Genomic DNA, 13,651 nt, shown 5'->3' with positions numbered 1-13,651 from the left:
AGGCCCCTGAATGAACACTCCTTTCTCCTACGTACATCATGGCTATCTTACCACCAGTGAGATGTGAAGAATGAACCACACTGACCTAGACAAAGAGCTGGCCCCGAAGGAACCCAGGTTGCAGAACATGGGGCTCGTTCCTGGGTTGGAGCCGGTGGTCAGCATGAGGTTTCTGTCTGGTGACCGAGCTGTCGCTGCAATTGGCTGGGAGGTGGCTGTCAGGCTGGCAAACGGGTTTTCATCTCTGGTCTGAGTAGACATCATTAGCACTTCCATTAAAATCTGGCCAATCAAGTCCTTAAAATCAGAGAACACTGTTGGAAAGGCAGAATAAAGAGGACATTATACATGGGTCTTCATACACACGGTCCTTGAATAAGCCAGCATAAGCCAGAGAAGTGCAATGTGCTATTTTGGACTGGATTCTCAAGTAATAAAAGCCGCCAGTAGAAAATGTGGGGAAATCCAAATAAGGTCTGCAATAACAGTAATATCTTAGTTCTGACAAGTATACTATGATTATGGAAGACGTTGACATTAGGGAAAACTGAGTGGTGTGTGTATAGGAACTACCTGCACTACCTCTATAAGTTTTCTGTAAATCTAAAATGCTTTCAAACAGAAAGCTTATTAAGAAAAACAAATTTGGAGCCCAGTCGATGAGAGTCACTGCTGATATATATTAACTATAAAAAGAAGCTACTCCCAACTACAGAGGTTAGTTTATCACACTGGAAATGCAATTGGGTTAATATTTCTTCACCTATTCATGTTTATATACAGTTAAACTATAAAGTACAAATTCAAAGTATTTTATGAAGGGTCTAATATTTAGTTGCCACCTGCCTTTCTGGAGCAGATTCTGTTTTCTAGCCTCCTTATTCTTTGCAGCTCTCAATTGCTATAGGTTTTTTGTTGTTATTCAGTCACTAAGTGGTGTCTGACTCTTTTAGGACCCCATGGACTGTAGCCCACCAGGCTCCTCTGTCCACAGGATTTCTCAGGCAAGAATGCTGGAATGGGTTGCCATTTTCTTCTCCAGGGGATCTTCCCAACCTAGGGACTGAACCAGAGTCTCCTGCATTGGCAGGTGGGTTCTTTACCACTTGAGCCACGAGGAAAGCCCATTTTAAATATCATTCAGTAAATAAAATGTCTAACCCATGCAAATCTTACCTGATTTGTTACTAAAAATTACCAGATAGATTTGAGAATCTTAAGATTTACAATAATAAGTGGCAAGATTTTGAAACTCATGGTTGCTAAGCTCAACTCTACAGTCACAATTAAGAAGATCCCAGTAAAATCAGAAAAAACTATCCATCTACCTTGAACACAAGAGACATTTTTTTTGTTTGCCATGGAAGACAGGCATCAGGGAAAAGGAAATGCAATCTCCTTGACGTTCATTCACTCATTTAAAGTATATCTACTGAGGGATTATGAAGTGCAGGCGCTGCGAATACATGGGGGAGCAAAACAGACAAAAGTCCCACCATCAAGGAGGCTGTATTCAAGCGAAATGCAAAAGAAGACTCCAGTGAACTTCCCCTCCATTTTCTGTACTCCAAAGCAGGGGTCCCCATACCCCAGACAGATATATGGTCTGTGGCCTCTTAGGAACACAGCAGGAAGTGTGCGATAGACAGTGAGGGAAGCTTCATCTGTTTTTACAGCTACTCCCCATCGCTCGCATTACCACCTTAGCCCTGCCTCTTGTCAGATCAGCAGCGGCATAATAAATGTAATTTGCTTGAATGGTCCCAAAACCATCCCCGCAACTTCATCTGTGGAAATACTGTCTCCCATGAAACCAGTCCCTGGTATCAAAAGGCTGGGAACCAGTGCTCCAGAAGACCGCTATTTAGAAGAGGGAAGAGTGCCCTGCGATGCTGGTCTCTTGCTGAGTTTTATTACTTTAAGTGTGGTTTAGTATAGCCTCTTAGAATCCTGTAAACACTGCAAAATATCAGTATGTTTTAGTTTGCCAAAGCAATTTAACCAAGCACATTTACTCCACTGTCTACATATGACCCGGGAGGCACTTACAAATGGTACTGGTCACCCTCTCAGGATCCCTGCAGACCACCCAGCATGCTCCTGCTTGGAGTATCAGAGGTCCTAACGCTCTAAGCACCTTCTTATTGCAAAGGAAAAAACTTCAGCCCTGAGACAATGGAGACTATTAACTGATACCCAGTTTTCCTTTGGAGAAATCATTAAAAAAAAAAAAATTATCAATAAGTGGAAAGTAGACAAACAGCAAAGTCTTCATCAAGAAGTATCCCTGTAATCAGAAATACAACCGCAGGGCAAGACAAGGTATGTGGACAGCAGAGAAAGACAAAAGAGTTCACATTCTGTTTTTCTATGAAGGGCTCTGAAATGAGACAGTTGAGCCCAATTCCTACCTTCTTTTGGGTTCTGCTTAAACTGTGCAGAAAGAGAAGAAAGGAAGATCACATCCCTGTCCCGGTCCTTCCAGGAGACACGGAAAATCTTACAGACCAGCTGTAAGGCCTGCTCTTCAGACACTTCAGAACCTGATGAAGGCTCCTTGTGGGGAAGAAGATTTGAGGGTTAATTTCAAGCAGTAGGAGGTGTGAGTTGGACTTTAACAGAAATATCTAATTCTGATTTAATTCATTTACAAATAAGGATATTTTAGAAATGCAGACAACTATTCACCCACTGATTAAAGGAAAAATAAACTTATTACTATGACTTCAAAGTTATAACCTGTGGGTCTCATGAGTTTATAACACAATGTATGGCAGGGAATACAAAACAGCAGGACTGTTATCAGGAATTGCCAAGGAAGACATGTGATGAAGGATGCATCATTTATTTCCCATTTATTATTCCCATTTATTTCCTTTTCTGAATGCTAAAATACCAGGTTGACATTTTAGGTATATAAATGATTTTTCTCTAGAAATTTTTCCAGATTTTAATGTTTCTCACTATTTTCCACCACAGATAGAAATAACATCTATAAAGAACTTTGTAAGCTTCAAACACTACAAAATAAAGCACTGCATCACTAAGAAGCTATAGTCCAACTTCTAATAATGCTGCTGAACACTAACAACTTACTAAACAGAAAGTGTTGCAATTATCTATGCCAGTTCTATACCATGACACATACACACAAAAACCAAAAATGTCTTTTTATAAATATAGGGAACTAAAGCTCAGATGTTAACAAAATATTAAAACCTCCTGTTTCCACTCATTCTTGCTTTAATTACTGATCACCTTCCTCAGAATGATGACTTACTTGTTTAAGCAATTAAAAATCAACAGAAAAAATTCAAATAAGCTCTAAATTTACTGCTATCATTTACTGATAAAAATGCACCTGAAACAAAGATAACGGAAGGATTTTTATCAGGTGAAAGGACTAAGCTATACTTCCACTAATAATGGTGATCAAGGCTACCCATGTTTCTTCAAAAAGAAAAAAAAAAACCATTCACCTAAATAGGATCTGCTGGCTTGGCATGGCCTTCTCTAACAGACTTTTACAGATACAAGACATGAAGCAGAGCTTATTTATACTATGCATGTGAGTGCATGCTTAGTCGCTGGATCATGTGCAACTCTTTGGGACCCCATGGTCTGTAGCCTGCCAGGATCCTCTGTCCATGGAATTTTCCAGGCAAGCATATTAGAGTGGAGCAGGTTGCCATTTCCTGCTCCAGGGGATATTTCCGACCCAGGGATCAAACCCACGTCTTTTGCGTTTCCTGTACTGGCAGGTGGATTCTTTACCCCTGTGCCACCTGGGATGGCATTAACTGTACCTAAAAACAAAAGCAAGGGCTTCATCTCTTACCAACCTTATCGCTGAGGCTCCTTTTTTCTCTTCGGTCATTTTCATCAACCTCCATATTTTCGATTCCTGAATCCACATCCACCTGGGACATGCTTTAAGTATAAAAGATAAATCAGTCTTTTACCTTTGATAAACCCACCCCAATATCATAGCTGCTGGTTGAGGAAGTTATCGGTTTTTTTTTTTTTTTGGCTGCACCGCAAGGCTTGCAGGATCCTATTTCCCCAACCAGGGATCAAATCCAGGCTCTCAGCAGTGAAAGCACCGAGCCCTACCACTGGACCGCCAGGGAGTTCCCTGAGGAAAAGTTCTAAAATATCAATCAAGATCAGTCAGGAAAGTTAAATAATAAAGGTTCATCTTTTTTCTCAATAATTTTTAAGAGCTCTGCATATACTAGGATATAAACATTCCATCTATCATACTTAACTGAAAATATTTTTCCCAAGTGGTCATTTCCTTAGGCTCACTTTTAAAAATAATAATAATATTGTTGGAAATATTTTCCTCAAGTTGTCATTTTCTTAGGCTCACTTTCAAAAACAAAAATTAGAGCAAATTTTCTATACATATTATTTTTAAATGATATACAATTAATCAGAGCCTGATTACAAAATCTGGTTAAGTACATATATTATTTTTCCTCACATTAAATAACTGTCCTAGCATCATTTATTGAAAGGACCATTCTTTTTACAGTAATATGAAATCATTTATGTCATATGTCCAGTTGTCATACTGTGTCCAGCTGTGTGCAGGTCTCTTTCTGGATACTAATTTCCACCCCATTAGATAATCTGTCTGTCCCTAAGCCATACTCACTACAGCTTCACTAATAAGCCTTGGTCAATGCCTCCACCTTGTTCTTCTACCTCAGAATAGTCTTGGCCATTCTTGGTCCTGTGCTCTTCTACACATACTTAATGATCATCTCGACAGGTTCCTTTAAAATACTGTTGGGGTTCTGACTACAGCTTTACTGACTCTAAAGATCAAATGGGGTAGAAATGACATCCTTATGCTATGGATCTATCCTTGGACAAGGGATGTGTCTTCCAAGTATCTAAGGTTTTCTTTCAATAAACTTTTCTAATTTTCTCCATAAGTCTTTCACTTCTTTTGCCAAATTTATCTCTAGGCACCATATATTTTAAAATAAAATTGTGACTGGTACCTTTTTAAAAACTAAGATTTCTAATTTTTTTGTTGCTCGTGCATAGTACTGTTAACTAATTTTATATATAAACCTCTCATAAGCTATTACTTATGCACTGGACTTCCTAGGTTGATAATCACTTTATCTGCAAATAGTAACTTTTGTTTCTTGCACTTCAATCCTAACTTCAATTACTGCATTGGGTAATGAAGTACCCATGTTGAATAGAAGCAGAAATAGCAGTCTTCTGTGCTCTTATTTCTGACTTTAAAGAGAATGTTTCTAATTTCTCACCACTGAGTACGAGAGTTGTAGTATTTCAGCAGATGTCCTTTATGGTAGTCAGAATTAGAGGCTACAGTGTGATAACACATACACTCTGCAATCTTAGAGGCTTAACACTATAAGGGTTTATTTCTTGCTTACGCAAAGTCTGATGAGAGTGAAGCATCCTTACTCCATCTTTAATCTATGCCATCTGCAATACACAGCCTCCAAGGTCACTGGAGCAAGAAAAGAGAGGGATGGAGGAGGAACATCGGCTCAACTGCCTTCACCCAAAGGTGACACATGTCACTTCCACTCACAAGTCTACGGGACAGACCTAGTTACTCATCCCCAATCTAACTGCAAAGGAGACTGGACATTCAGGGGAGCATGTGGAATACTTGGTGAACTCTGTCTGTGCCCTACAGTTTAAGGATGCATCTTTCTGCCTCCTGTTTGCTAGATTTTTATCTTGAATCAATGCTGAGCTTTTCTATTTAATATATAATGGGGTGGAGAATATTTATAGACTTCCTCATGTTAAAGCACCCTTACATTCCTAAGATAAACCCAAGTTGGTCATGCTATATTATTCTTTTTAACTAATCTTTTAATGCAATTATCTATACAGAAATGCGCACAGATAGTATGTGTTTGGCTGACTAAAGTTTCACTAAGGAAACATACTAACATAATCAGCACCCAGATCAAGCAACAGAACATTTCCAGCACCCCAAAGGTCCCCCCATGACCTTTTCAATCACAACCATGCTAACCCATAGTAACCACCATTCTGGCACCCAGACCCAGAGATGTTTTGCCTGCTTTCTATGTGCTGCACTATTTGATTTGCCAATATCTTCAGATTTTTGCAAATATGTTCATAACCATGCAGTTTTTACTAATTTTATTGATTACCATGTAATTAATTTTCTTCTTTGATATCAGCATTGTCTGATTTTGTATATTAAGATCGTATGAGCCTCATAAACTGACTTGGGAAGTTTAAAGATTATCTGAAAAATGTGTGCAAAGTTGGGATGGTGGGAGTACCCACAAGATCATATGAGCAAGGTGCTTTCTTTGGAAAAACTGTAAAATACTGATTTGATTTAACTTTTATTTTTTTTTGAAATTCAGATTCTCTCTTTCTTCCTAAGCCAATTTTGGGAGAATTATGATCTTCGAGGAATCTGATTTTAATCCAGATTTTCAAATTGATTTGCATCCTGCATATTTACATTTTCACAGAGTTCCCTTTTTCAATAACAAGCATTACTGAGTGCCCATCCTAGGCAGGCATTGTTCTAGGTGTCTGAGATGTCAACAGACAAGAGACCAAAAAAATTTCCTGTGCCATGCAGCTTCCTTTCCAGTTAAAGGGAGAAAGATAATAAATATAATAAGCAAAGCATAGAGTACATGATAAATGCTATATAAAAATTAAAGGAAAAAGAGCAAGGAAAAGGTAATTGAGAAGGCAGGGCTCTCCCATTTAAATGGGGTCACCTCACTGAAATACTACCTAGGCAAAAATAGGAAGGAGATAAGCCATGCACATATCCAAAGGAAACATATTTCAAGAAACGGGGTTTAATTCCAAGTATTTACTTATATTCTTTTTTCTTCTTTCGTATAATATATATATAGCTTTATATTCTCTTCCAAGGACCCCATTAACTGTGACACACAAATGATGGTATATAATATTTGTTATTGTTCAGTTCAGATTTCCATCATGATTTCTTCTTTGACCTGTATTTAGAAGCATGCTTTTTTTTTTTAATTTCCAGATTTATGATTTTTTTTTTTAACCCTACATGAATTATCTAACCTAACGTCAGAAAACATTTTCAATATGATTCTGACTCCTGAACCCTTCTGGTTGATGGGTATCAGAAAAGAACATATATTCTCCAATTGTAAACTACAAAGCTCGGTATCCTTCACTAGATCAAGCTGGTTAGCTGTGTTGTTTAATTTGTCCATATGCTTACTGCTGTTCATTCTCTTTGCTCTATTGATGGCTGAAAGAGATATGTTAAAAATCTCCCATTATATTAGGTATGTGTCAATTTCCTCTAGTTCTATAAAGATTTGCTTTATTATATGTTATTATATTACTAAGTACATATAAGTATTTTGAAAACTGTTATATCCTGCTGGTAAACTAAACATTTATCATTATACAGTGCTTCCGTTCCGTTCCGTTCCGTTCAGTCGCTCAGTCGTGTCCGACTCTTTGCGACCCCGTGGACTGAAGCCTACCAGGCTTCTCTGTCCATGGGATTTTCCAGGCAAGAATACTGGAGTGGGTTACCATTTCCTTCTCCAGGGGATCTTCCCGACCCAGGGATCGAACCTGGGTCTCCCGCATTGGAGGCAGACGCTTTAACCTCTGAGCCATCAGGGAAGCCCATACAGTGCTTACTTCTAGTAATATTTTATAACTTAAAGTCTAATTTATTAATACATTTATCTCTATTTTATTTTGTTTAGTATTTGCCTAGTATATTTTTCCCTTTCTTTCAGTTTCATGCTTTCTCTAACCTAGTGTTTCAGGTATACCTTCAGTAAACAAAAAGAAAGCTGGGTTCTATTTTGTTTTTAATCCAACCTATGACTTTTCACTGTGACTTACAGTGATTATTGACATTTTCATTTCTTTTATAACCATCTTATTTTGTGCTGTTTGCCTCTTTTTAAAAATTTGTGTTTCTTTCTTCCTTTTCTTTGAATTGACTTAAATTCCCTCCGCTCCCCAACCTTGTTTCATATTTTCCCTTTACTGGTTTGAAAATACACTCTTTTTATTCCTTCAGTGGTTATTCTTGAAATTGTATGAAGTATTCTTAACTCAAAGTCTAAGAGCTTGCCACTGTCTTTACCCCTCTCCCAAGTAGACAATCACTCCCCTTCCGGCTTTATCTGCTATTGCTGTTCTGTTGCTAGTGTGTTAAGATCGGATTATTTACTCTCTCTCCCTCTATTATTTCATACACTGTTATTACTGTCTTAAACCATCAGTGTTCACATTTAGCACATATTTATTAGTTTTCTTATCTTTCTTCCCTGCATCTCAGACATTAGTCTTGAGTTCATTTTCCTTCTTTTAAAAAAAATTTTTTTTTTATTGGAGGCTAATTATTTCACAATATTATATTGGTTGGTTTTGCCATACATTGACAAGAATCTGCCACGGGTGTACATGAGTTCCCCCTTCCGAACCCCCCTCTCACCTCCCTCCCCCTCTTATCCTCCCTCTGGGTCTTCCCTGCACACCAGCCCTGAGCATCCTGCAACATGCATCGACCCTGAACTGGTGATTCGTTTCACATATGATAATATACATGTTTCAATGCCATTCTCCCAAATCATCCCATCCTCACCCTCTCCCACAGAGTCCCAAAGACTGTTTTATACATCTGCGTCTCTTCTGCTGTCTCGTATACATGGTTATCATTTCCACCTTTCTAAATTCCCTATATATGTGTTAGTATCCTTTTTTTTTTTTTTTGCGAAAAAAATGGTTTACTTTTTTTCTTGAAGTATAGTTGGTACATAGTATTATGTAAATTACAGGTGTACCATGTAGTGGTTTCCAAGTTTTAAATGTTATACTACATTTAGAGTTATTATAGAGTATTTGCTGTATTCCCCGTGCTGTAAAATATATCCTTGTAGCTTTTTTAAAAATTAATTTTTATTAGAGTATAGCTGCTTTACAATGTTGTGTTAGTTTCTACTGTACAGCAAAGTCAATCAGCCATATACACTTTCCTTCTTAAATGCATCTGTTAAAATTTGGGGTCTTCTTATGGCAGATCATCAGTTGTTCACATTTATTTTTTAAATCTATAAATATCTTTACTTCTCCCCTGCTCTTAAAAGAGAGTTCCACAAATACACACAGTTCCCAGCTGACAGTTACTTTCTCTCAGCACTTAACACTGATGCCATAGTCCTCTGCCCTCCATCACTGAGATATCTAACTATCGTCCTTTCGTAAATAATCTCTCGTTTCTCTTGGCTGCTTTAAATGTCTTTGTCTTTGGTTTTCTGCAAGTTAACTATAAAATGTCTAGATACAAATTTCCTTTTATTTACCTTGCTCATAAGTTATAGGGCTTGCTGAACCTGCAGATTCATATATTTATCAACTCTAGACAAATCCTCAGCCGTTTATCATTTTGCTAACGGCTTTCAAATCAGCAGAGGAAAAGACAATGGAACAAGGAGAGAGGTGAGAAATCTCCCAGTGTTCCTGCCCTCTCCTTTTGATACTTCTATCAGGTATATATTACATCTATGTCCTCTTGTTCTCTGTATTTCTAAACATCCTTCATATTTTTCATCTTTCACTTTGTGGTACACTCTTGTTAAGTTCTTCAGCACCGTCATTCCATTTGTTAATTTTCTCTTTAGTTTCTTAACCCACTGTGTATTACTATCTTTTCATTTTTAGAAATTCTATTCGGTTCTGTTTCAAATGTGCTTGGTTGTTTTTATAGTTCCTTGCCTCTTATTCACATTTTCAATACTTTTTAAAATTTAGTTAAATATACAAATTTTACGTTCTGTATCTGACAATTCCAAAACCCCAATGAGTCTAGGTGAATAATTCTATTGTTACTGATTCTACAGACTCTTACACATGGCGGCTTTTTTCTAGTATACTTTTTTTTTCTTTAAAGTGAAACAAATAAAGTGTTTATTAGGAGAAAGACTATGTGCGGATAAACACATGGGCAGACTCAAGACAGAGTCGCTGAGTGTACTTTAATTTTTGACCATGAGTTCATATTTCTTGGAAATTTTTCTAAGGAAATTCTCTGAACACTTGGATGATTTATGTTTGTTTCTGCTAGATGCTTAAAGACATGAAAAGGTCCACTGTATATGACAGTTCTTAGCCTGAGGTTTTTCAGACTACAACAATTAAGCGTAAATTTAGGTGCTAAACACACATGAAAATTACTCACTGGCCATGAAATTGCAGAGCTGACTTGAGTTTTAAGAAATTCATCCACTCAGAGCAAAGGCAGTAAGGAAACAATCGCTTTTCCTCTGTGTGGTTGACTATTTTCTCCTTGATCTTTTTCCCGGCAGGGTAGTCCTTTCTGAACTCTTGCCTGAAGTGGGGTGATCTGCGATCTGGCTCCTCACCCCAACACAAAGTGCACAACTAACACACCTAGAAAAGGCTATCTGTCTGGCCCACTAACAGAAACAGAGGGGCTGCGTGAGGGCAGAGGAGCCATGTCGTGAGGGTCTGGCTGTCCGAGGAGTAAAGGGGTCAGCCCCTCAGCCACGCTGCCATCTACTGACAGCGTACCTGCACACACGTGCGACAAAGGATGGCTCCACCCCAGGGCACCCTGATCCTCACGGAGCTCCTAGAACATTTGCTTACCTGCCTACACCCTTTCAAATTGTTAGAAAAACAAACATTTTACCAAGTTAAAAGAAAAAAGTTTCACCAAGTAGTAAATCTTTGCAGAAATTTTTAGGGGCTGATCTACGTTTGCCAACTTTGTATTTAAAAAATAAAGACATTAAAAAAATTTTTTTTTACCACCTGTACCGTTATTTCATAAAAGACATTTCGGCACCCAAAATTTAAAAAGGTATAAAGAACATTTCAGAATAATACAAAGACCTTTCAATTTAATAAACTGAGCTCTAATCAAGCTAAGGGCTGGCATGGACCTCTGGGCTGGCATTTGAGACTACTGGACTAGACACTAAAGTGAATGGCTCTTTCCCTTTCTATCAGTAAAGCAGCTTATTGGAAAACTGGCTTACTTTACCTTTTCTCACAAGAGACTCCATCGATATCCATGCTCTGGGAACGTGAGAGAGACTGGGACTGCGTTTCAAGGCTATTGGAGGGCGAGCTGCTGAGAGAACTGACTCCCTCACTGCTCTGGCTTCGATGGGCTACTCCTAACCAAAAGAGACATAAAAGAGGAAGTCTCGTGTGAGATAACGTTAAAGTTATTTGTAATGGCAACAGTAAATACACACAATCGGCATTCATACCATCATGAAAGCTGCTCACAGAGGAATTTCTATCTGAAGACTGTACTGAGGGTCGAAATGACATTAAAATCATAGCAACATCAGTGAGAAACCAGTTTATGAATAAATATCATACGAGGTCAGTGACAACAGAGCTACATCTGATACCTAAAACTGACTCCTCATAACCTTCTCTTTCATTAATTCAGACGATGGACCCTGAGTACAAATGAGCTTCCATGACAGTCCAGAAATATCCTTGAAATGGACCAAAAATAAGATACATTAATGAATAGATAGGAAGACAGATGGAGAGATGAGTGATAAAGCAGAGTAAAACGATAATGGTAGAATCTAGCTGATAGGTATATAGTAAGTCCCCTACATATGAACACGCTCTGTTCCCAGAGTGCACTCATTAAGTCCAGTTTGTTTTTAAGTTCATCAAAGTTAGCCTAACATAACGAGCCATACAGTACTGTACTGTAATAGATTGTAACAGTTTTCACACAAAGAATACATAAAAAACAAACACAAGAAATAAAACATTTTTAATCTCAATAGTACCTTGAAAAGTACACTAGTACCAGCTACATCACTGCTGTTTTTACACTTGCTTCTAGAAATCCTGGGCTTAAATAAAGATACAGTACTGCTGTACTCTATCCCATACTGTACAGCAAAGTACACAAAAGCACAACCATTTGTGGAGGATGCAAACCCGTGACAATGCACACCAGACATGTTAACTAACTTATGTGACTGAACATGCAAACTCACGTTTGGCTCTTTGCAAGTTCCCAACTTGAAGGCTTGTGTGTAGGGGACTTACTGTATAAGCATTCACTGCCAAGTTCCTTTTACTTTGCTGGGTGCTTCCAATTTTCATAATAAGATATTGAAAATGTACAAATAGATCCATCTAAGCCATGTCCTTAAATACAGATCAACCCATTTATTGATTGAACATCTTATTTTGCAATAGTTTGGGAAAAACAAACATCCTGCCATCCCTGACCTCACAGAGCCTAGAGTGCACTGAACCATAGCCAGGCACACAGGGACATGGTGTTTCTATCAAAATCTTCAAAACCAGGTTTTTCATAGAATTTAAAAATTTACTTTAACTCTATGAATTTAATCTTTCTACAAAAAAAAAGCTTACCCAGGCATTTTCAGGCAATGCGTACTATGTTGCTGAAAGGAAAATGGCTCATGTTTTAAAAAACAAAACAACCTGAGTTTTCACTTGTAGCTAAAACAACTATCAAGTGGATTAAAATGTTAACCCTCCCAGCATCCCAAGAAAATCCACTTGCCACTCTTTCATATCTCTTCTTTGAAGACTTTACCCATTCTTGATAGCAGGGTTTTAACATGTATCTGTTTATTAAAACTTTTTCAGGACTCAGAAGGGAAAGAGAATATAAATCTTTACTATTCATAAGTTCAGTTAAGTGGCTCAGTCGTGTCCGACTCTTTGCAACCCCATGAACTGCAGCACACCAGGCTTCCCTGTCCATCACCAACTCCCAGAGTCAACCCAAACCCATGTCCATTGAGTCGGTGATGCCATCCAACCATCTCATCCTCTGTCGTCCCAGTCTCCTCCTGCCCTCAATCTTTCCCAGCATCAGGGTCTTTTCAAATGAGTCAGCTCTTCACATAAGGTGGCCAAAGTATTGGAGTTTCAGCTTCAACATCAGTCCTACCAATGTACACCCAGGACTGGTCTCCTTTAGGATGGACTGGTTGGATCTCCTTGCATTCCAAGGGACTCTCAAGAGTCTTCTCCAATACCACAGTTCAAAAGCATCAATTCTTCGACACTCAGCTTTCTTTATAGTCCAATTCACATCCATACGTGACTACTGGAAAAACCACAGCCTTGACTAGATGGATCTTTGTTGACAAAGTAATGTCTCTGCTTTTTAATATGCTATCTAGGTTGGTCATAACTTTCCTTCCAAGGAATAAGCGTCTTTTAATTTCATGGCTGCAATCACCATCTGCAGTGATTTTGGAACCCAGAAAAATAAAGTCAGCCACTATTTCCACTGTTTCCCCATCTATTTGCCATGAAGTGATGGGACCGGATGCCGTGATCTTGGTTTTCTGAAAGCTGAGCTTTAAGCCAACTTTTTCGCTCTCCTCTTTCACTTTCATCAAGAAATATATGCCCCGACCAGTAACGCTGAAGAAGCTGAAGTTGAACAGTTCTATGAAGACCTACAAGACCTTCTAGAACTAACTATTCATAAGTAGATTTCAGTAAAACATCAAAATCATTTGATGTAGTGAGAATTCTGAAATAAGCTTAGAGAAGACTGTAAAACTTTTAATTCAAGTGTAAGCATAACCAATTCAAT

At 38.2% G+C, this 13,651-nt stretch overlaps 1 protein-coding gene across 2 annotated transcripts in view; it reads right to left on the bottom strand.

The window, feature by feature from the left end:
- Positions 1-13,651, bottom strand: part of UBE4B (ubiquitination factor E4B) — a 125,274-nt gene that overhangs the window by 57,817 nt on the left and 53,806 nt on the right. For both annotated transcript variants that reach the window (XM_055419528.2, XM_055419529.2), the window contains exons 3-6: positions 11,072-11,207; positions 3,843-3,930; positions 2,412-2,556; positions 86-314 (exon numbers count right to left, since the gene is read on the bottom strand). In XM_055419528.2, coding sequence (XP_055275503.2) covers positions 86-314; positions 2,412-2,556; positions 3,843-3,930; positions 11,072-11,207 — 598 coding nt within the window. The remainder of the gene's footprint in view (positions 1-85; positions 315-2,411; positions 2,557-3,842; positions 3,931-11,071; positions 11,208-13,651) is intronic.

Source organism: Moschus berezovskii, chromosome 17 (assembly GCF_049115385.1).
Source record: "Moschus berezovskii isolate FMDL1 chromosome 17, NW_MosBer_1.0, whole genome shotgun sequence".
Lineage (NCBI taxonomy): Eukaryota > Metazoa > Chordata > Mammalia > Artiodactyla > Moschidae > Moschus > Moschus berezovskii.
The sequence above is the reverse complement of the archived record's forward strand: the minus strand, read 5'-3'. Positions and strand labels throughout refer to the sequence as shown.